Source organism: Epargyreus clarus, unplaced genomic scaffold (genome assembly GCF_041222505.1).
Source record: "Epargyreus clarus isolate Ecla_fem2 unplaced genomic scaffold, WU_Ecla_fem_2.2 ptg000004l, whole genome shotgun sequence".
NCBI classification, from domain to species: Eukaryota; Metazoa; Arthropoda; class Insecta; order Lepidoptera; family Hesperiidae; genus Epargyreus; species Epargyreus clarus.
In genome coordinates this window covers 8,960,209-8,982,760 of record NW_027332212.1, presented here as the reverse complement: position 1 = coordinate 8,982,760, position 22,552 = coordinate 8,960,209, and the positions used below count along the sequence as shown (strand labels likewise).

The window sequence follows — 22,552 nt, the reverse complement described above, 5'->3', positions numbered from 1 at the left end:
TTATCCATTACTTTAAGCTACAGGCTGTCAGTGAGCATAGATTTAATTTAAAAGATGAAATAATAAACAATAATACAATGAGTTGAAACACCCCACAGTTAAACGATAACGTGTTTATATCTCATACTTAACAAGGACAAGATGGTATCTCATAATTTACAAGAAGCAACTTAAAGTCAGCAATAGGAGAGAAATATAATAATAAACTTACAATCATTCTCTTGTTTGTCTCCACTGCAGATTGAATCAGTAATGCTCTCTACAATCTTTTTGGCGACATCCGTGTCTATTTCAGAGTAATTCTCATTCAATAATATCTCCTCTTCCTTATCTTTGTCACCTTTCGATTCCTCCTTATTTGTGTCGGTCTCTTTTTTTGTATCTTCCTTAACTTCTACTTTATCTTTAACCTCTACTTTATCTTTAACTTCTACTTTATCTTTAGCTTCTGCTTTCGCCTTTTCTTTTTCTTCTTTCTTTTGTTTCTTATCTTTTGTATCCTTTTCTGGACTCTTGCTGTCTCGTTTGACCTCCTTAGTTTCAGTCTCTTTGGCAACCTCTTTCTTTTCAGTATCTTTATCTTCAATTGCCTTTTGTTCTGTATTCTTATTTTGACGCTTCGCACTTAATTGCTGTAAGTGGAACGCTGCATATCTAATGAACATGAAGTAACGGGCCCTAAAAGATAATAACCAATTAATTTTTAAAATTTTGATATTTAGGTGACTATGTAGACTAATCTAAGTAAATTTACTTACTCGACAAAACTATCAACTAACTCCTGCCTCAGGCAACACAGTTTATGTTTGTGAATGATCGGGAAACCCATCGATTTGATATCTTCCCTTAATTCATCATCCTCCACTGTAAAGGAAATTATTTATTAGCTTTTTATGTAATTCTGTTTAAAGTCCTTGAGACTCCTCTTTGAAATATCTAACATCGGCTATAAGGCAAAAATATAGAGATATGATGTTATCAGATTCCGATGTTTTACTTTAATATTACACATTGTAGAAAACTTGATATATTGATACAACTAAAGCTTATCAATAACTACCAAAGAAAAAAATAATAATATGGCTTGTCACAAAAAAACTAAAAATGTTCTTAACCGTTTTGTATCAGCCTATTTCACTTCCATTATAGCAAAATATTCTTACATTGCAAAAAGTTGACATCTGGCGGGAAAGTGCGCAACAGATCGAGGATGTAGTGGCGGCCGTCGTTGCCGATGATCCCCTTGCACTCCACGCTGGAGCACAGCTCCACTGTATCCCCGTTCGCGCTGATCACCGAGTGCGGCATTATCTTCAGCTGTTGACCGGCTTTGCTCAACTGGAAACAAAGGTAAAGTAAACATTTACATGACAGCAAAGACGGATAAATATAGCATTTTTTTTTAATAAATTCTGCAAACAAAATTATGTGTTACATCAGCGCGCGCAACTTCGTCGCACCCTAAAAACAAATTGAAATATTTTCTCAAACGCAAACGTTACAGCAACTTAATTTGATTTGTTTGTATGTTATAAATATATACTTAATTATGTCCTTAAGTAGTATAATGTTTTTGGCATATTTGCTACAGCATGTCTATGTCACCAAGTGTATAAATCCGTATTATAAATATGATAAAGAAAGTTTGAGGCAAATAATAAAACTATTAAACTTTGTACTATTCAAGAATAGTTACTATTATAATTCATTGTGAAATCTAAGTCCTAATAGAATTTAATAATTTTAGTTCAAACTTGGTACAGTCAACTTGAATGAAACTGTTAAGAAGAGTTATAAAATTATCGTAAAGCAAAGACGAAAGTAGCATTTCTTCAACAATTCATCTTTGAACATACGAATAATACCAACTTTATAAAAGACGATACTCACAAGCTCCATATACTTAGGGTGCGACAGCACAGTGGTGCCGAAATCGATGCTGCCGTACACGACGCTCTGCTCCTGCTCCTTCTCGAGGATGCCGGGGATGATGGACTGCGCGGTGACGCGGTAGCCGCGGTAGTCCACCACCACGGTGCCCAGGGTGTGCAGCCCCGCTGTGTCCACCGCGCTGTACACGCGCACGCCTTGCAGGTCGTTACGCTGGAATAATATTAATAGTTAAGTTTTTCCACTGGCCACTGCTTCTCACTGCTGGACATCGGACCACCTGTCTCAATTAAGGAGGGCTAGAATACTCAAATATGCACTTGGCGGTTGACGGCCACACCTCAACTACTTGCTACTAATAACATAAACAGAGTTGCAGTTTGAGGTTTAGCCCAGCTTAGGCTGAGCATCAGTCTCTCTCCATAACTAGAGAGGCCTGTTATTCTCTACCATGTTACTGCAAACCAGGTTGTTCAATAAAAAGACGAGTGGCCCACACATAGCCAGTTAGCAACACAGTAACTAATTTTGCTAAGCGTACCATATTATTAAAGGCTGACAAAGTGTATCCTTGCATTGGTTATATGTATGTCTTTATTATGATAAAGACGTCGAAAATAAATTTCTGATCTACTAAGCGTGTGAACTTCCCGTAACACAAACATTAACATGCGTGTTATAAACGCGGCTTTCAGCTTAATGCAGTAATTGAACTGATGGCTTATGTATTTAAAGGCATTGAATAGTTTATATTTAATTAAAACCTTATCTGGTCACCAACACTGATTCCAATTGGACACCAATAACATATAGACGGTAGTATTATAAACATGAACATGTAGTGTTTATACTGTTTACCGGAGCAACGAAGGCAGCGGCATCACCGCCGAGGTCCTTGTAATGATCGCGCACATCGAAGCCGAGCGAGAAGAATATGTTGTTCCAGATGAACATCTGCATCTTGGGCTCCTCGCCCGGGTTGATGGCCATCACGTTGCCGTCCACCACCGCCATCGCGCCACGCGTGGCCGCTGCCACGAAGTCACTGTGCACCTGTTTGTAGAGATAGTAGAAATGTTATGTTCATGTTCTTTTCCTTCGTTTACCAAAGTTCCAATTGAAATAACTTCATATTATATGAACATATTGTATGAAACATATAAAGAAGAACGAGAAAAAAGTTTATAGGAGAAATTAGGTAAGCATGCATTTTTTTAATAAAAAAATATCTGTCCATGAGAGAATCTTAGTTACTTTTTTATGTTTTCATGATAGCATTTTTGCATTGCTCAGTGATTTGCCAATTATAAACAAAAACATTAAGTATTTTAAAACATTATTGAAATTATTTTTGCCATTTCATCCATATATAAATCATCACTTTATATGAATTTGTAATTTATTTCTGTGTCAAAAGTAATCGCAAACTATATGAAAAATTGGCTTATTTATCAGCATTTTTTTTAAAACTTTCCAGGTAATTTTTACAAAACACGGTACTGTATCTCCAGTTCTTTTTTAGAGCTACCGTTTGCGTGGATATCGACAAAATAACCAATCATAAAAAACAACATCACGAGAACGCAACATATAGGTGCACGTGTAAAGTCCACGCCGTATATAGAAATGAGTCGCGTCGCAACAGCAAATTGTAAGTATCAGCGGGACGAAGACAGCGCAGGACCCGTTAGTGTACCCTTACGTTGCTACGTAGTATATGCATGTAGTTGTGTTCAACCGCATCGGCTCTCTGACTATACCTGCGCGCAACAACTTCAGAGCGAAGTAGAAGTTTGGTGCGGACTAAACACACATACATAACATATGGATACGCACCTTGAATATGGCACGCTCGCGGAGCAAGCGCTCGGGCAGCGTGCCGCGCGGCAGCTCGCGCGTGGTCTGCAGCTCCTCGTTCCAGTCGCGCGTCTGCCCCGGGATGTGCTCCTCGTAGCCCAGCTTCGACGAGAACGCTGCATACACACGTACACACGTTAGAGGTGGCATAGAACGGTTCACGCGAGTGAATATTTAACCATTTTAAATTTGTCTAAATCGTCGTTCATATGACATAATGATTTAATAGGTAATAGACGTTTTGATTATTTTTTCTCAAATCAGTCCTTAATCACTTTGTTAATACACAGTAGCTTGTGCCAACTAAAGAAAATGGCTAAATAAATACAAGTGAAACTTTCCTTTATTTACATATTTCCTTTTTTGTTCATTTGGGTCGTGATTTCATGCAAAAATCTATATCGTCGGATAAATTTACTAATTAATACATTAGTCATTATCACATCATAATTATGTTTAGACGTTTAACTGAACTGCAAGTGAATTGTTTGATGTAACTGCTGTACAAGCTACTGTCAATAGTCGAAATATTTCTGACGATCGCTTGTACCTTTGCAAATATGTATTAAAATTTATAATTTTGAGAAACCCTAAAACTACTGAGGTACATCACCGAAACAACGCCAAAAAAGAGAGCCGTTACTCACTATCCTCAGCGCGTATCGCGTCGACAGTGTGGTCGAGCATCGGCGAGGCCCACTGGTACAGCTGGTAGGGCGTGGCGACGCGCTCGAACGGGTGCTTCTGCATGCGGCGCTTCTGCACGAGCGCGAAGTTGCGCTTGAACGCCGGCGACACGATGCTCAGCAGCTCGATCAGCGAGTGGCACAGCAGGGACGGGTTCGAGGGGCGCGGGTTGAACACTTCTTCGGTGGATCTGGTCATGTTAAATTGCAACAATTTCAATACTTGTTATTCTATATTAAGCTCCTTTTGTCGTTGGTTCCATGAGCACAGAAATTACCCAACTATGTATTTATAGGGTTTCTATTTATAGTTGCCACTAAGGATGGAAAATAGCTCTCTACAGTACAAAGTACAAACCTATGCAAGGAACACTGCATAATGCATTTAAAAAAATATATTGATATTTTTGTTCAACGTTGATGGTGCAGGATACAACTTAAGGTGACTTTATTACAGTAGTTATTGCCCTCGTGTTTTTTTAGTGTCATCTAAAGGTTATAGCGTAGCTGCTACAGCTAGCTATGTCTTACCCTCATATCGTCACTAGAAAGGCTAAAAGTTTAACAAACAAAACAGTCTTTTTGCATGTTACACTTTTAGCTTTCCCAGTGACAATATAAACAATTTTGTTATATCACTTCATCTAATCAAAAATACATTTATTGTATATCGTTATAAGAAGGCAGGACTAAGCGTAGCGATGTCGCAACAATCTAATTATAAAACAAACGTTCAACAAACAACACTAACTGATTGAGGTAGAATCCCCTGGGGCACGCGGTGATGTGGAAGTGGCGGTCCTCGAGCGTGGCGACGTGCAGGTAGAGCAGGTCGCCGCACATCTTGCGCGGGCCCGGCGGCGGGTTCCAGCCCGACGTCGTCAGCACCTGGGGGGAACCACCGTGTTTTATTAACAGGCTTCAAAAAAGAAGGAGGTGGTGGCTCCATTCGACCGTATATGTTTTTTAATTATTTTTTACCTTAATATGTTAGAACAAAGAAATGCACTGTAAAGGCTTTGTTCAATTTATGATTATTTAGCAGTTTAGGTTAGTATAGAATTACTCATTAGTCTTTGAATAGGCTAGATTGTAATGAATATGAAATATCCTATTCCATTTGGTACTTTTCACATACAAAAAAAAATATTTTCTTGCAAGAAAGCTACAAGTATATTTTATAAGATTGAAATAGCCAACGAGTGAATTGTCCACCTAATGGTAAGCTCATGAACATGTGTAGCCAACTCCATATTAAACAGAGGTTCTATCTGAAGCCGATCAGGGATCCATTCATAAAGACCAATATACTCGCCAATAAGTCAAACTGCACCTACACCTTTCCGTTTCGGTGCAAAGGTACTTCATGCTAATAAATAGTTGAAGTCTACCAGCACTTTGCCACCGTGGCCTACTACTATACTATGGCCTAATGGTGAATACAATTGGAACCATATATTTCTATCCCTTCAGAAGAATTCAGGTCAAACGGCTTGTATTTTTAACCACAATCTTCAAACGACAAAATAGCAGTTGACTATCATCGCATGTAAGCCACCTGATGGCAAGTGATTACTACCGCACGTAGACACCTGAAATAATCTGTCAATTGAATTGGAGTACTCTATGGGGTCAGTCACTAATCCGTTGCTACGGCATAAATCTGAAGACAAAGTTGAAGTACCTCGCGACAGTGCCTCTACCTAACCACACCCTTCAAACCAAAACAACACAGCGCTTAACGATCCTGTTATAACACCGAATAGATATGACGAATGGTTCACATATACATTTTATTACGTTGATTATCACCTACTACGAGTCAAGTATGCTAGACGTTGTAAAATAAAACCTAGTCATGAACGTAGCGAAATAGCCGCCTATTGACATTTGCAGCACCTGGGGAATCGTTAGTGGATCGCCACCTTTGAAGGCACAAAAATAGATGCGTTTTTAGAGCGTGCCGGTTATGCCTTAAGGAAAAAAAAATAAGATTGAAGGAGCAAATGAGCATCCAGTCCACCTGAAATTATGTAGGCCATTGCCACTTATGGAGATCTAAAATCAAACTTAAAAATTTGAAACCTTCTTGCTGTCTGCCACGGATACGTTGCTATCCCTGAGGACTAGATATGTTTCGTATATCTCCCTTGTCACACCCTACAAACACACAACAGCGCTTAACAACTCTCCGTAACAAGGCGAAAATAGAGGTGGCGGTAGTAACTCTGGAGACGAAGAACAACAATTTCCCTTGAAAGCCCCACACAAACATGTCCTGTTTTCTGTTTGTACCAAGATTACGCATAAATTAATATATCTACCTATCTGAAAATTAAACTCTAACTCTGCATAACCAAAAATTCAGACCACTGGGAGATACGGATCGTAAATTTATTATTCTATATATTTAACATAAGCAACAACACAAAAACAATTTACGGTAATAATGACTGCTAATTATCTCGTTTTTACGTCATTTACACAACAATTATAACCTAATACCTTCCTAATACGAAGAAATATTAATTAAGTGTATACATTCTAAGTGTATTGCTTATAAAGGATTTATGAGTAATTAATTAATTATTTTTATTTTTATTACCTTCAAGCACTGTGGTGCTTTGTTCTCCTTTGTAAGACCAGGGTGCAGAGGTAGCAGGGGCCGCTCAGTACTGCCCGGCATTATATAGTCAGGCGGAGTGCAATCGACGCTTTCAGGACGAGATTTCTTCTTTTCTGTAAATAAAAATAAATATATATTATGTTTTTGCATTGTTGCCATTTTAAACATTTTTTAATACCTTTCTCCTGATTGTATGGGGCATCTGCCATCCATGGATATTTGTAATCAACCCCAGATAGGATTGGAGTTCTACCTAAGGTCAGCCACAGATTAGTTGTAATTCCTTTTTTGGGAGTGCTCATATTTGTGCTTCTCCCTTTCCAAACCAGAACTCCGCATCGCTTAACACTGCTGTTATACAGCAAAATCTGGTGTAGCAACGATGCCTCTGAAGTAAAATCACTAGGAGTTCTACCACCCTCGAATATCGTTTAGAGGAGCGAAAACCATAAAAATAATCTTATAAATTATTGTCATATGATCTTATTTTGGGGATCCACCTGAACTACCTGACAAGATCAATAAGATAGAACTTGAGCATACTTAATATGATCTTACCTAGTATATCCCCCTGTGTGATGACGTTGAGGAAAGCCAGGGAGCTGCACTCTTGACCAGCATAAGCGTCGACATAGTCGATGGATTTCAGCAGGTCACGAACATGGCGCACGTGGATACGGGCTTCGCGCATCGTATATGGTTCTTCCACAACCTGTCAACAACAGTAAAATACTTTATATCTTATCTTATATAAGGGTACAAAGTCTTCTTCCTCTTTATAGGTATGTACTAAGAAATTATTTTGCAATGAAATACTTTTATGGTGAGAGAAGATGTTACAGAACGTAGGACAGAAACGAAACCTGTACTTTTCTATTCAATAGTGTCCTGTTCATTACTGATAGTAGTAGATAGAATAAGGTTAAATAGTGAATATATTTGATATAAAATAGTAAATTAACACAGTTCAAACTACCTTTACATAATGTATGCTTATGTACTATTGCAAGTAGTAAATGCGTTGTCTATAGCTATATAATACTTAAACTATCATAAACTGCACAATATAATGGTGAAAACACTAACAAAATGTCGTCAACATTCATGAGATAAGGACGAAGACACTCTATATATATTTTGCACTGTTATTTTTATGAAAAAAAACTATTTTACATATTAATTGGCACACCTTTAGTACTAAAAAATATTTTATCAACATATTTACCTTTATAACTGAACCTTCTTTCAGCCCCTCAATATTCTTCAACTCAGCAAAATTATCCAAAGTAACGCCATCTAGTTGCAAGGAGAAACAAGTCCTGTGACACGTGTCCTCTCGATCCATTAAAACTTGGTGAATTTCTTGCACGAGTTCCATACTAGATACCTACAATGGAATAAACAGATTTTATTTGCTAATAACAACTATTTCACATGTCACAAATGCCTATGTATTATTTCAGTTATATTATTCTTGTTGTCCTTTTCACACTCATACATATTTAATCTATTATTTAATCACTTTAAAATGTAAAAGTAATCAACTAATTAAAATAATTATTTAAATTTAATTGTTAAATTGCTAAACATAAAATACAATGTACTTTAATCTCTAATACGTTGAATTAAGGTTTCCATACATCTTTTGGGCTAAGTATACTTTCAGTCGTAATTAGTTTTCCGGTCCGACAAACTACCGTAATAAATGAGCATAATTCTACAATTATATTAATTTGACCATTTTGTTTAAATCGCAGCCAATTTGGATGAGAAAAACTTTATCGCAATTATAATTTAATAAATTAGCTTTGTGCGAATTACCTGTATATCTAAAGGTTCGGCTCCAGGACTAACTATCTTAACAGTGAATCCCATATCCTGAATGAAAACGACTTCAGCGTCTCGCTTCTTCTCGTCGCCATCCTCACTTGGAGACGATTCTCTCTCCTTATCACCATTCACCACAACGGTGGCTTCGCCGTTTACTTTCTCGGACTCATTATCCGACTTCTTTGTTTTTTCAGTCTCTTTCTTACCCTCCATGCTATTGTTCTCGGTAGTACCTTTTTTCTTTTCCGGTTCGCTGCCTTTGTCCATCAAAATAATCTTCTTTTCTTTCTTTTTCCCACTTACTTTTGTTTCCGTTGCCACATTAGTGCAATCGCTAGATAACATATCGTGCCCCTCATCAGACTTACTTGATTTTGTATCATCTGAATCACTATTAACTCCATTAGAAACTAATTTAGTATTATCACTACTACTAATATCACAATCTGAACTTTTTTTTGGATTGCCATTGATACAAATTCCATGTGTATTCTCAGTGCCGTTTAATATTGGTTCTTTGGTACCTAAAATATTTTTTTTACTATCATTATCGTTCGACATTTTTGTCTCTCCGTTCACTTTCACTGTAGGACTGGCAGGTTTTGTTTGAGGTGTCTTATCGTTAATGTTCTTGGATTTCTGGCTTTCTGTAAAAATAATAATATTCCATTTAATTGACAGATTACGTTAAGAAAATAAATTTTACTTAAAGATTACTATTTACCTACATATTTTAATAGTTAATCAAGGAAGTAATTAAGAATGTGGCTCAGTGTGAGCAGTTACGCTTTTTATAGTAAGACTGTATTATCGTGTAATGTGTTCAAACAAAGACATAATTTATGGCATGCATTTTAAACAATACCCCGATAAATTTAGCAGCAATGTCACAAGAGTAATTTAGTAATTCAAATTTACAATTTAGTTGCATTTACTTCGAACCGGCCGTTTAGTCATGGTTCGGTGGCAGAACAATTTGCTACAGTCCAGTCAAATCCAATTAAGTGTTAAATTTTAGGTAGATAGCTTGGCTTCATTTATTTTCTGTTAATTCTAACATTTAAAATTACGACGGTCACTTAAGTTACTAGTTTAAATACCTATAAGTTTTGTGTATTTACTCTTTTATTAAGTATATTCACTTACTACTATTTAGTGAGATGAATTTGAAAAAATATTATTTAGAGATAGTTGTAGTACCCGAGTAAATAATTGACGACGTTAGAAATAAGGAGATTTGATAACAGTGAATTTCCGCGGAGAATAGATACGTCCTACAGCATTATTTACTTAGAAGTGGTGCGTGTGGAAACAACGATGTAAATAAATGGACCTGTATTGGGCGGAAACATCGGTGGCGTGTTATTGGTCTGCGGCGAGGGAGCCTTGCGCGCGGCGGCCGCGTACGAGACGCGCGGGGGCGCCACGCTTCCACCGCCCTCGTCGTCCGCGCGCACGTTCGGAGTGCTCGCGTGCCCGTTGCTGCATCCCACCACTTTCGCGCCGCTCTCCTTTTTCATTTTAGACGAACACTTATCTGGTTTTTCGGCTATAACAAGCAAAAAAACTTCAGTTCACTTAAGCGTCCTCTGTCTATCCGCACGGGCACGACTCTATAACCACCGTTCTACACCCCTAACCATTGTTTCTCATTTACTAACTACATTGACCATGTTTATACACTGTACATGATCCCTATAAAGACTTCCTAACAGAGCGGACATTTTATAATTTCCGAATTTCAACGGCACGATTCAGACATAACTAAAACATAAAGTTTTGAGCATATTGATGCATTTTATAAAACACCGGCGCAGCATAGTACATTAGACGGCCGCGACGAGGCACAGTGTGCGGGGGGCATCCGAAACCAGCGCGCATGTCTCGTCCCGTGACTGTCGAACACGTGGTTTGCGCTGGCGCAACGCCAACTATCTCCAGCGGCGAGTCAATAATAGATGGCAACGGGATGCCGCCAACAATAGACGCCACCGACGCTACTTCATTTTGTAATGCAAAGCACCTACAACGAGCGAAGCCTTACTTTCCTCCACGTGGAGCCGTAGCATCAATAAGTATATTCAGATCGATCAATAGCTTTAAACGTTTTCAGAGATTCAAATCACACCACAGACCACACTTATCTAATTGAGATCGAAATATGAAATTTAAATATGAAACCTGATTACGGCAAAAAATATCTGGTCAAGAAGGTATTGCTTAATTTCATATTTGAATATTTCATACCTATTGTTACTATACGCCGCAAGTCTTATCATTAATTCAAAGTTAATTAAATGTGGAAAATAAAGTTTTACTTTGACCTAATTACCTACATGATAATTACGCATACGACGATAAAAGCCAGTCAACGTAATTAGCAATCTCGGTACAAAATGGTATAAAGTTGAACAACACTAAAACTTCGTAAGCGAAACGCGATAAGCAGTAGAAAAGGAAATGATAGTGACGAGGAATGAAGAAAGATATGCTGTGTACATATGAGCCAAAATGTTGATTTTATCTTCACTATGGCGTTACCACACAAGATAACGTGGGTAAACTAACTTGCCTCTAGATATTAAATCAAAATTCTTGATAATATAAGCCATTGACACGATTTCTTTCCCTCGCGTGTGAACGCTATCGTCCAACGAGCGAACGTCGTAAGAGCTATCGAGATGAACTTTGTAATCACAAACAACTAGCTCTACTTGCCTAATATTAAAAAAAAAAGATCATTCGCGCACACTCTACATGGAATGAATTATTCAATTTTATCGTCTAATCATACATATATTACACATGACCTAGATAGGTCAATAATAATAGTAGATACTATTAAATAGAACAATCGAATGACAAATTATATATTTTATTTATGTAACTTGAAAAGTCATCACTATAATGTGCCATGCCATGCTATGCAACAAACAATTGCCATACTAAATATTGAGACAGTCCACCTACACTTGATGGTAAGTGTCATGGTAAGAGTTCTGCCCATGGACATCTGTAGAATGTAAAAAACCTCAAATATTTGAGTACTACTTAAGGTCAGCTACACATGCTTTAATAGGTACTCGTGAGGACTAAGTTAGATATGTGTGTCTCTACCTTACTACATTATTCAAACCACTACACAAAAGTACGTTACAATAAGTTAAGCCAGAAATAATTGTGGGTGTGGCGCAGTCGCAGGAAAAACACGAAAGGTTCTGCCATTTTTAAAACATACACGTGCAGGTAAATTTTCCTGTTATTGAGGAGGACGAATTACAGCTATGTATTAAAGTCACATTGATGTAACACGTCATCAAATAATAAACAGACACGCATATAAGTGATATTTCATGATTTCAGATTTACTTAAATACCATGTGAATAAATAGCATGTATTTCTTACTTTTCCTTTTACTTACATTGTTGTTTATCATATTTGCAGTCATCTATTTTATGACCAATAAAAAAATATATTACCACTCTTTGTATTAAAATGGTGAAGAATGCTTAGTTGATCCACACATATATTTTTGTGAGATTAATGCGACAGGCGGTTATAAAGTCCGCCTAATTTTAGAAGTCTTTGTAGAATATCACAATTCAAATAGGGCACAAATCCTATGCGTAGTGTGATGCTACAGTGAGGACCAAGTTGGAAGCCATAGCCGTGAAGATCGCTGCTACCAAGCAAAAATGTTTAAAGATAAGATTATTACATTCTACCATAATTGAACAACATATAATAGTATGCGACCTTATTTTTGAATCGCCAAGAAAATGATCTAAAATTTGTGATTATATAAACAAGACATCAGTTACTAAGTATGTAGTAAGTAATAATTACAGCATAGTAAGAATAAAAAACAAAGTATTCTTGTTATCTTTGATTTTCACACGAACAACGAACAAAATAAGGAAAATTGTTAAAATATGTCGTAGGTTAAATGTAGGACAAAAAGGGCAGGAAATGTATAATTCTCGGATATTTTCTTAAGTGGTCGAGGATCTCAAATAATAAATAATCATTCGATTATTAATCAATGGCTGATAGAATCAATATCGCAAATTACTCATAAAAAATAGCTAATTAAGAATTTAAAGTATATAAAGTAATAAAATAAGTAGTAACGGATGGCGTTGAAATGTGGCACTTATTGAGACGATAAGCAATCGACATGGGAGTAATAAACACATATTGTTGATCAAAGAATAAACAGTATATGAAATCAATCGAAGTGTTACATTTTTGTAAAGAAAGGGAAATGAAAAATATGGTACAAAAATATGATTGACTAAAAGTAAAATCAAGTTAAAAATGCTGCTTGACGTCAAGACGTGCTTCAAATGGAAAGATTTAAAATTCAGATAAACAATGTTCGTAACCGCCGACCTGAACAGCAATGACACCGATCAATGAATTATGCAAAGAGGAGCACGCGCTACCGCGCCGCACGGCGAACATTGTATTGTTTAACCTTTAACTCACGAAATATACTGACTTTACTCCATTGACCTTACTGCTTTTAAGATCACTGAAATGCACATGCACGTCTCCTGTTTCATAAATAGCCAACTCTGCTATTGGCAATATTGAGTATAGCAATATTTGACTTCCTGTAACAGTCAGCAATTCCTTTTATAAACCGCTAACACATTAACTTTTCAACACTGTAACGGGCGGTATCGAGCACCTAAAATTTATTTGAATTTCCACGACTTTTACTAATTTACAATCACAAACAACAACGGGATTTTGACATAAACTACGATGCATAACTTGACGTTAGGTTTGTTTCTTCAAGCAAGGAGTTTGCGTTTAAAATCAATACATTGAAGGCCTGTACAAATGTATAGGCTGCGACATGCACAAGTGAGGGGAAAGAAAAAGGCCAATAAAACTAAATTATGGAGGTAAGGGACTGGTATAGGGCAACGAAGGCAGAAAATAGGGCTCATGATATACATAATACAATGCGCAGGGTGTAATAAAGTTTGAAATACATTTTATTTAATATTTACATAATTGTTTCAAGGTATAACGTAAAAATATACTAGTAGCATAACTATCTTAATGGAATAATATTTGTTTATTAAAAGAATATGTTGAGAGATAGAAACATGAGCGCTTTATAATTTTGTGACAATACACTAAAATTGTCTTCTGATATACACGTAATCAAGAGATTAAATGCATTGTTTAATTTAGCGAAAACAGGGATATTAAGTAGTAACTAGTGATGCCGCTCGATATGCTACTATCCATAGTCTATTGATAGGGTGGCAATAGCGAGAATATCGATAGGTCTATCGATAGTATCGATGCAACCAATACTATCGATACTATCGATAGTATTTCTCCTAGTCCTATGGTTGGTTCAACTATCGATACTCTAACTGAATTTCGAGGTCACCTATCGATAGTATAACTATCGAGTGTTCGGTATCGCTAATAACCACAGGTAGCAACCGTCCGAAATATAAAAACATAGAAGAATACGAGTAGAAGGAAATATTTGAATATATGAGACAGTTTAAACGGCGCGACAGTCTTGTACTGAACTTTATCTTATATATGAATATATTTTATCTTGTAGCAGTGCATAGTTGTCGCTTATAATATACCTATTGCCTATATGACTATACGACGACGAAGACAAATCTACCACAAATGATACTTCAACATCTGTTAAGCTATATAGACTATGGGCGGTCACAAAGAAGTTTTCAAACAACCTAACCTAATCGAGGCGACTCAGGTAACATGAAGTTACTCTAAATTATGTATTACAACATCGTTTGTATCCTAATCGCCATCCCAATATCTAAATAGAAGCCAAGGTTTAATTGCCATCGAATTGAAACTGAGTGCATAGTTACAAACAAAACAGACGTAGCCAAATAACGCTGCAACGTGATATGTATAGTTTGTTACTAGTCGTTTACACTTTTCTTTTTAATGTTTTAAATTATTAAAGTACACCATCATCATCTCACCACTTTAATGAATCGTTGATGGATTTACTTATTGCAGTAATGTCAATCCTTTATTGGTCTTAATAAGGCAACCACATAAAATTAAACGAAAACTAAATGAAGTTTCGAAATTTCGAAAACAAAATAAAAATCAGAAAATATATATTTTGTAAGAAACGTTAATAGAACTTGGCACTTACTTTAAACACTTTTCGTATACCTACATATATTTCGTATTCGCATACGTACATACAATTTGGCCCCTTTTAATCTTTTTGGCAATCCTGGAGGATTACGCTTTATAAGAAAATCCCTGAAATGTTAGGCGTGCGCATGTATTTGTATTACGAGTACATCAATCTTAGAACTCAATTATCAAATCTCATTACGTATAACAAATACATTGTACGGTTTTAATGCTACATATCCTAGTCATCTAGTCTACAAGTATAAGAATACCCGTAGTAACGAATGCGTGCATTGCGTAAAAACAATATTTTTGAAGATTACTATTATTGATAATGTAAGCGGAACCGTTATAGATGAAGATAACGATAGGCTCTTTTTATCAAATAAAAAACCATCTCTCGATATCTAATGACGTGCAAAAGACTACTTGTGAGTCTAGACTCTGGATGCAATATGGATATCATTGATCATGATCTGCGAACATCCCTATCACATTGGGACAAAAGACCAATATTAATATATGACGCAAGTTCATTCAATGAACGACTGCGATTGCGCAGTCAAACATACTAATAGCAATTATTTCAATGAAGTTGTATCGGACTTCGCGCACGAGTTGCAGGGCCGGTCCAAACTACGAGTAAATTATGAGATCCACAGACGAAGTAACAAAATAAACCCCTAATATATAATTTTTCATACGGAACACGTTGGTAGGACTCCTTATGTTTCGACTGCAGAAGGATCGGCGTCACAGGTATTTCTGCTCTCTCGTAGCACCAGTGGCATGCAGTGCTGTTTTGATTTGAAGAATGTGCTATAGCAGAAACTTACACGAGACATTTCAGCTTTGTCCAACGTAGTAACAACGGCTCTGTGACCGACATTAGTTAGAGTTCAGTTATCAACCTCACATCCACAACACGCGTAAATTCAGGAGAAAAATAAGATCTTTGTTTATTTCCACTTCACACACTGATATGCAGGGTAGAGAATTGCGCGATGATTAGCTCCGAGAGCAAGCCGTAAAGAAACATAATAATCGTAAGCACTACATATCTATTTAACTAATGTAACATCAGAGAGGGTATGTTTAGCATTGGCAGCCTTTTGGTTGGTTTGTTTATAAAAAAACACATAACTAAATGTTTTTTCGTCCCGCGCCATGAGTCCTTTAGTTCATCAGACTGAGGCATATTGATAGACTTTTCTCCCTGTAGTCTTGAGAGCAGAATAGAGCTACTATATTCCCTATCGTAAGAGGCGAATTGCGAGCGGCAAGAGTGGGATTTTGAATCGCCCAACCAAAGACCCTGGGAAGAACGACGGTATGAGTGACCGCATGTTGCCGTAAATACTCGGAGGTGTGGTAAGACTTATCGGTGAACGTAAATGCTCATCTTTACAGAGCTCGATATAGGGCATCGCGTTTGGAGAACTACGATTACTACACAAAAATTTCATAGTCATGTATAATTATAATATCATCGGAAAAGTTTGTAATGGTAGAGTCGTGTAGTAAAAATTTTACAGTCCCGAAAAGTGTTTTCTTAATCGTCAGTAAAATCATTTTAATGAATCTTAAAACGTAAATGCAATGCAATACTATTTAGCAGAGAACATTTCCTTCGTGAAAATGGAACCCGCAGGTTGACCTTGGACTAGATTTTCGTATGAATTCAAATACTGCTAAAACGGAAGAACGAATATAAACATCCCTATTACACAAACACTAAAATGTCTTGATCAGCAAGTATGACTTACAAGTATCAACACTAGTTAGAAGACTAGTTAGAAGTGTATTTTACTGAAAGGGCGCAGAATATGCAAGTGAAAATTAAAAATGAAATACTAATATTTCACATAATCTGAAATAATTTTCCTTGCCGGTAAAGACACTTTTAATTATGTATTATTATAAAACTATTATTAAAGAGAAATCGTTAGATATAAGCCTTTCATTTGATGTTCATTGCTCTACCTTACGCCCTTTATTACCCTCTACAGCAATTGTGGCCTTTTATTGTTTTAATTACCTTTGACTATTTATAAATAGACTAAAGGGGTCCATAAAAAATTAATTAATGCTAAAGTGTTCCATTTTCGACGCAATGCAATGCATCCGGTTACTCAATTTTATTTTTACGTTGCGTCACTGCTATGTTTTGTACCTATGGATGAGAGATGTACGATTTGAAAAAATTAGGACACGTGCACCAATAGCAAAAAATCTTTTAACGAAAGAAAAAACAGACTCGTCTGGCAAACGAATTACATTGAAGTGTCGGTAATTTGAAAATAGGTGATAAGTTTAGATGCTAAAATACACAAGCCTATTTTTAGTCGGAAAATATCTAGAAAACAAGAATAAAACAATTGCCACACGCGAGCGAAATCGTGAATTGACCCAAAACTGTTCACACATTTTATTTGCTGTCACCCTGGTATTATGTACCGACTAGTTCCAACGTATACTGTACTACTGTTACTTTTATATCGGCCTCATTGGAGTCGCGTTTGAAACGTTCTGGTTCGGTCTGAAGGTTTTGATAATAAAGACTCGTTTATTGTATCGATAACTCCAACTCGGTGCTCATGTATAGCAACTGATCTATCGACATCAGCTCATATTTTCCAGTGGGAGTCATACCCCTTTTAGTTGTAGAAAACAAAATATGTGGTATAGCGTCGAATAGAGAAACTTTGCCTTCGACTGTAAAATCCGCCATTGCTAAATTAACTTCAATTTTATATTCTGACGATTGCGAAGAAATAATTATCTTGCTTTAATTGTAAGGCAAGATAATTATTTCTTAATTTCATAACGGTAATTTAAACTTCATTGCTTAGTAAAGCTTGGATGTAGTCCAATTTCAGTGTTTACTTTGACTTATCCCTCCTCAGGATTTATTTTGAATAATTAATTTTTATGATGAATTTTATCAAAATGCAATACTACCACCGACTATCAAATTTAGATGGAACTAAATTTACGTCAAACTTCAGAAAGAAAAAGTTGTGAAACACAGGTATATGATAATGTAAATTGCAGATTAATTTGAAATTCTAAACTGAACAACGATACGAATAAATAAGTTAAACAACTCTGCTTAGAGAAAAATTCCATATCAATGCACCAGCCATGACATGAAGAAAACTTCAACAGTTCACCGATCCGAAAATAATTAGAAGATACCTCGTTACTAAGCAGCGGCAATTAACAAACCTTGAGGCTAAAGAAAAAGTATGTCTTGAATTTTACACTTGTCTATTTAAAACTACGAGTACCTACTTGCTAGTTGTACAAATTCTTGCGAGTCGAACACGTTATGAGGCCAAAAGTGTTACTTTCCTACAAATAGACAACTCACGACTATTTCGTCGATTCTGTAACAGAATAAGTGTCAACTGCCAGCTTAAACAAATCTGTGTAACTACATAGATTTCGAAAAACGTGTGGCTCTTTTTACGAAATTTAGGTAACTAATAAGCATGTTCTCCACCTGATGGTATGTAGTCAGTACTCCAAGACATATTTAAATGTGCCTACAAAGGATTAGGATCCAACGCAAAATTGCTCACAGATTTTTAATAGGTCATAGGCAGCTGCAAGGTGGTAGGCTAGTGGTTGAAACTCGGCCTATCAATCGAAGATTTCAATGAAGCCCAGGATCAAATCCCAGGTACACAACTTTTTTTCACACGCTGAACACGCTTCAGAACAAAGCTGTATGCGTATTAGAAAGTAATTGTCACTTGCTGTAACAATGAAGATAAATACCACGATGAAACCTTCTTCGGTTCTTCCCAACGGCGTATAGAGTCTATAAATTCCTCTCACTGCTAGAAGAGACCGACGCCCAGCAATGAGTTGAGAACAAATCTTTCCTTAGGAAGTAATTTGAAGTGCATACCTTGATTTCTACTCTACCAACTACAAACTTAAAACTAAAACCCAACAGCCTTTAACAAAACTTTTATAAGGTAAGTGTGGCTGAGTTGCCGCCACAATTAATCCATGAAGGTTTCCAACAACTTTAAAAACTAGGTAGAAGTTTAAATGCTATAATTATATCGTGGGTCTGACTTCATTCGTAGAGTACATGGCGCAATAAGTATGTGAAGAATGTAGCTTAGTCCTTTGAGTTAACGGTACAATATTGATGTAAGTAATCTTCGTCGGTAACATGCTATACAAGTCACGTCCAAGGACTTTGTTACTTAATATCAAGTGAATTGTACCTAATCTAGTTTCTCGTCGTAAAATAAAAAATGGATAAACTTTTTTCCAGAATGAATATGATCTGAAGTTGGTAATGTTAATATAACAGTATCAAAATAATTCCTTGAGAAATGATTAATATGCTACAAGAGAAACACATAAATGTAGCATGACGAAGGATTATTTTTCCAAGAATAAATTCTAAACGGAAATTTCCAAGAAAAATATAAAATCCCTAGGATGTCTTGGAAAATTCCTTAGACTATTTTCTTCAACGTTCCCTAAAGTTTGCATGGATTTTATTTTAAAAATATTTCGTAGTAGAAGTACAAGAGATAACCTATACGCAACCACATATTTATCAAAACATAACATTGTGAAACCATCATGTAAGCGTAGTATCGTGAAATTCAAAGACATAAATGTCGTCACAGAAACACGATAAGCTCAACCCATTCCTATTTGCTCAGTTAAATTATTCCACAGATAATACATATAACCCCTAACTCCCATTGACGTGCACTTTGTATGCAAAACATTAATAAGCTACAAGCCAGTCTAGCCACTATGCAATTAGCAGATTGATCCGGTAGGTTAATTCGTATAATTTTAAAGGCCTGTCATTTATTTCATGTTCAGGATATATTCACAAAACCGTTTCAAAGCAAGGATGTTATGACGTCACTATTCTAATAGTTTCCATGGCAACTTAAAAATATAAATATACATAATGTTAAAACAGCTATTAATCATGACATTACATCTGAATGGCAAGTCTTGATTAATACAAGCTTTGGCAGTTAAGCCACGGAAAAATATAAATATCATTTAATAATTAACATTACTTATAATTTCCGAACGATCACATCAGATCACATGCAACAAGTCTGATTGGCAAAGTCAATCGTCAGAAGGAAACGAGTGACGCGTGGATTCTGAAGTCTTCTACTAAACCTATTGAGCTGCTTTGTGGGTTAGCGTATTAAATTAAATAGTAGTGTCTAATTTAAACCAGTTTGAAGTACAACGCGAAATAAATGCTGATATTCCATGATACATTTAAGAACTGGAGAAGCAATCTTAATATTACCAATAAGACGTACCTAGTTTTCTAGTTTTATCTACATAGGTCACTTCCTACCATAAATCATACTAGAACATTCCCTTATCACAGGATAACTGGAACTTTATTTGCCCGAGGGGAGGGAAGAGATAGCTAATATTACTTGACCAGAAATCACATCGCATAAAACCTTATCATGGCTGTGTAAACTATCCAGTATCAATCAGAGACCTGTCACAACGTTGCTTACGTTACTGTGTATTTCAAAAATGGATGATTCATGTACCTAATGCATAACATCGTAGAAGTCAGCATCAATGTATAATAATTAAGTATACATTTATCAGAAAACCAGTTGATAAATGGAACGTCATTTGATTTAAGATGTTAGATAACAGTTAATTTAACCTTAGCGATTATATTTATACGATTATTGACTTTCTATATCTTAGACTTTTTATTTATTTTGTTAATCGAGGTGCGAATTTGAATTCAAATTTGTTTACTAATCATATGATAAATAAACTAATAGAATTATTTTTTTACTTTACTAAGTAATATGACCGCAGCTTCAAAACAAGGCTATTTTTACGACGACTTCAAAAAGGAGGTTCGCAACTTCATCAAACAAATCGCCAAATAACAGTCTTATAAACTCACTTGGATATTTCAATAGAAGAGAAAACGGAAAAAAAGTCTTATCATTTGAATTTCATGCATAATACTGAGGTAAGTAATTTAAAATTAAAATGTATTTTTATTAAAGTGAAACGTTCGAGATAATATGAAGGAAGCCTTAATAAACACCTATATAAATTACGATGTCACATTGTGCGTTTGGTTAAGCGTTTACACTGCGGGTTTCCTCCCACGCCGGGTTCAGATGAGGAAATTGTTATGAAATTGAAATTTTTTAGAAAAAAGTCACCTATTTCACAATTTTATGAAAATAAATATAGTTTAAAAAACACGTTATAACAGTTATTGAAACTAAAAAGCAATAATTGTTGCAATCTCGTAACTTTGCGATGAACTTTCTCTAAGGCGCTCGAACAATCTCGCCTCGAAAATCGTTAATCCTGAGAATGTTGATAAGGACAATGGTACAAAATTATTAAAATCGTGTATTGTCATCGGTTTTTGATAATTATTCAAAATTTTGAATTAAACTGAACGTTCAAAGTGGATAGAGATCGGGTTCAAAGATTCCGTTACATAGTTACATACATACACACAACCCAAGCTAATAAAAGCGTGTTAATAAAGGAAAATGAAAAATCATAATAAGTAAATAATTTCAAAGTAACTAAACCTTTTTTAACTTATAAATATGCTTGTTTGCACGACACCAACTCTGAATAAATAATCTTAAAAAAAGTATCTTAAAATATCTATGTAAAGAGATGTTGGTGGAGTTTTACAGTTACTTTTTGTTAAATGTCTTAGTAACAAAGGGCTATTTTGTACCCCAAAATACCTAGTTTCTGGGTATAATAAGCAAAGCCAGGCAAGGGAGTATTCGAGGGCATAGCTATGAACGTAACATCGTTCTATATATAAATTTTATGTTAGTTCAATGAAGTGATCAACTCAAGAGTACGATTCAAGATTTTCTATAATTGTTTATAGCATAGATTGACCCCATTGTTTAATTAATAAGTATTCAGATAAGGATTATTTAAGACTTGAACTACAAATGACACTACATGGCATTATTTAATCAAATATAGATATTACATGCCTAAGTATTCATTAATTTATTATCGTAAATGATAATATTACGCAAACATATATGTAAGTACAATAAATGTCTGATATGTATGGCATATATAGTCTTAAATTGCTTGTTGTCTTTTGATAACAGTGGAAAACGAAGTACCTAATTACACCATTGTTGATGTCAAAGACCGCTTACGGAGACGTCATTATATTGTTTTCTGGCGACAACCCAATGAAAGAATATCAATTGTTCTTATACCTTGCCAACCGTGGAGTCCGATCACCATCATGGCATATAATGTTCGCTAATCAATAAAACACCTATTAATTACTATTGTTTCGCGGCGTCGATATCGTTATCACACATTGTCGTCATGTGAGAAAATTAAGCAATTCACATAAAATAATTAACATAAATCACACGCCTATCATTATATGATACGACACAGGTAGTTTCTAATAATATTAAGATAAGTATTTAAGCATTCTAAATA

The 22,552-nt window shown here is 35.7% G+C and overlaps 2 protein-coding genes and 1 long non-coding RNA gene across 9 annotated transcripts in view; 2 read left to right on the top strand and 1 right to left on the bottom strand.

Annotated features, from left to right (window-relative positions):
* LOC140757447 (uncharacterized) overlaps nucleotides 1–13,208 on the top strand; it is a 114,686-nt gene extending 101,478 nt beyond the window's left edge. The window contains exon 5 of the mRNA XM_073093163.1: nucleotides 13,196–13,208. The gene's annotated coding sequence lies outside the window, so the exon portion shown is untranslated. The remainder of the gene's footprint in view (nucleotides 1–13,195) is intronic.
* The window catches only part of clu (clustered mitochondria protein homolog), a 35,896-nt gene that overhangs the window by 8,539 nt on the left and 4,805 nt on the right, over nucleotides 1–22,552 (bottom strand). For 2 of the 7 annotated variants that reach the window (XM_073093154.1, XM_073093153.1), the window contains exons 2-14: nucleotides 10,223–10,438; nucleotides 8,881–9,536; nucleotides 8,285–8,446; nucleotides 7,618–7,771; nucleotides 7,039–7,172; nucleotides 5,185–5,321; nucleotides 4,395–4,624; nucleotides 3,727–3,863; nucleotides 2,749–2,943; nucleotides 1,891–2,103; nucleotides 1,164–1,338; nucleotides 759–864; nucleotides 212–678 (exon numbers count right to left, since the gene is read on the bottom strand). In XM_073093154.1, the coding sequence (XP_072949255.1) occupies nucleotides 212–678; nucleotides 759–864; nucleotides 1,164–1,338; nucleotides 1,891–2,103; nucleotides 2,749–2,943; nucleotides 3,727–3,863; nucleotides 4,395–4,624; nucleotides 5,185–5,321; nucleotides 7,039–7,172; nucleotides 7,618–7,771; nucleotides 8,285–8,446; nucleotides 8,881–9,536; nucleotides 10,223–10,438 (2,982 nt within the window). Of the gene's footprint in view, nucleotides 1–211; nucleotides 679–758; nucleotides 865–1,163; nucleotides 1,339–1,890; nucleotides 2,104–2,748; nucleotides 2,944–3,726; nucleotides 3,864–4,394; nucleotides 4,625–5,184; nucleotides 5,322–7,038; nucleotides 7,173–7,617; nucleotides 7,772–8,284; nucleotides 8,447–8,880; nucleotides 9,537–10,222; nucleotides 10,439–13,378; nucleotides 13,643–22,552 lie in introns of those variants that run through there. The other 5 variants (XM_073093155.1, XM_073093156.1, XM_073093157.1 and 2 more) reach the window with 5 other exon arrangements.
* Nucleotides 20,111–21,053, top strand: LOC140757206 (uncharacterized). The gene is made up of 3 exons (XR_012103947.1): nucleotides 20,111–20,249; nucleotides 20,451–20,621; nucleotides 20,895–21,053. It is a non-coding gene; the product is annotated as an uncharacterized LOC140757206 (long non-coding RNA).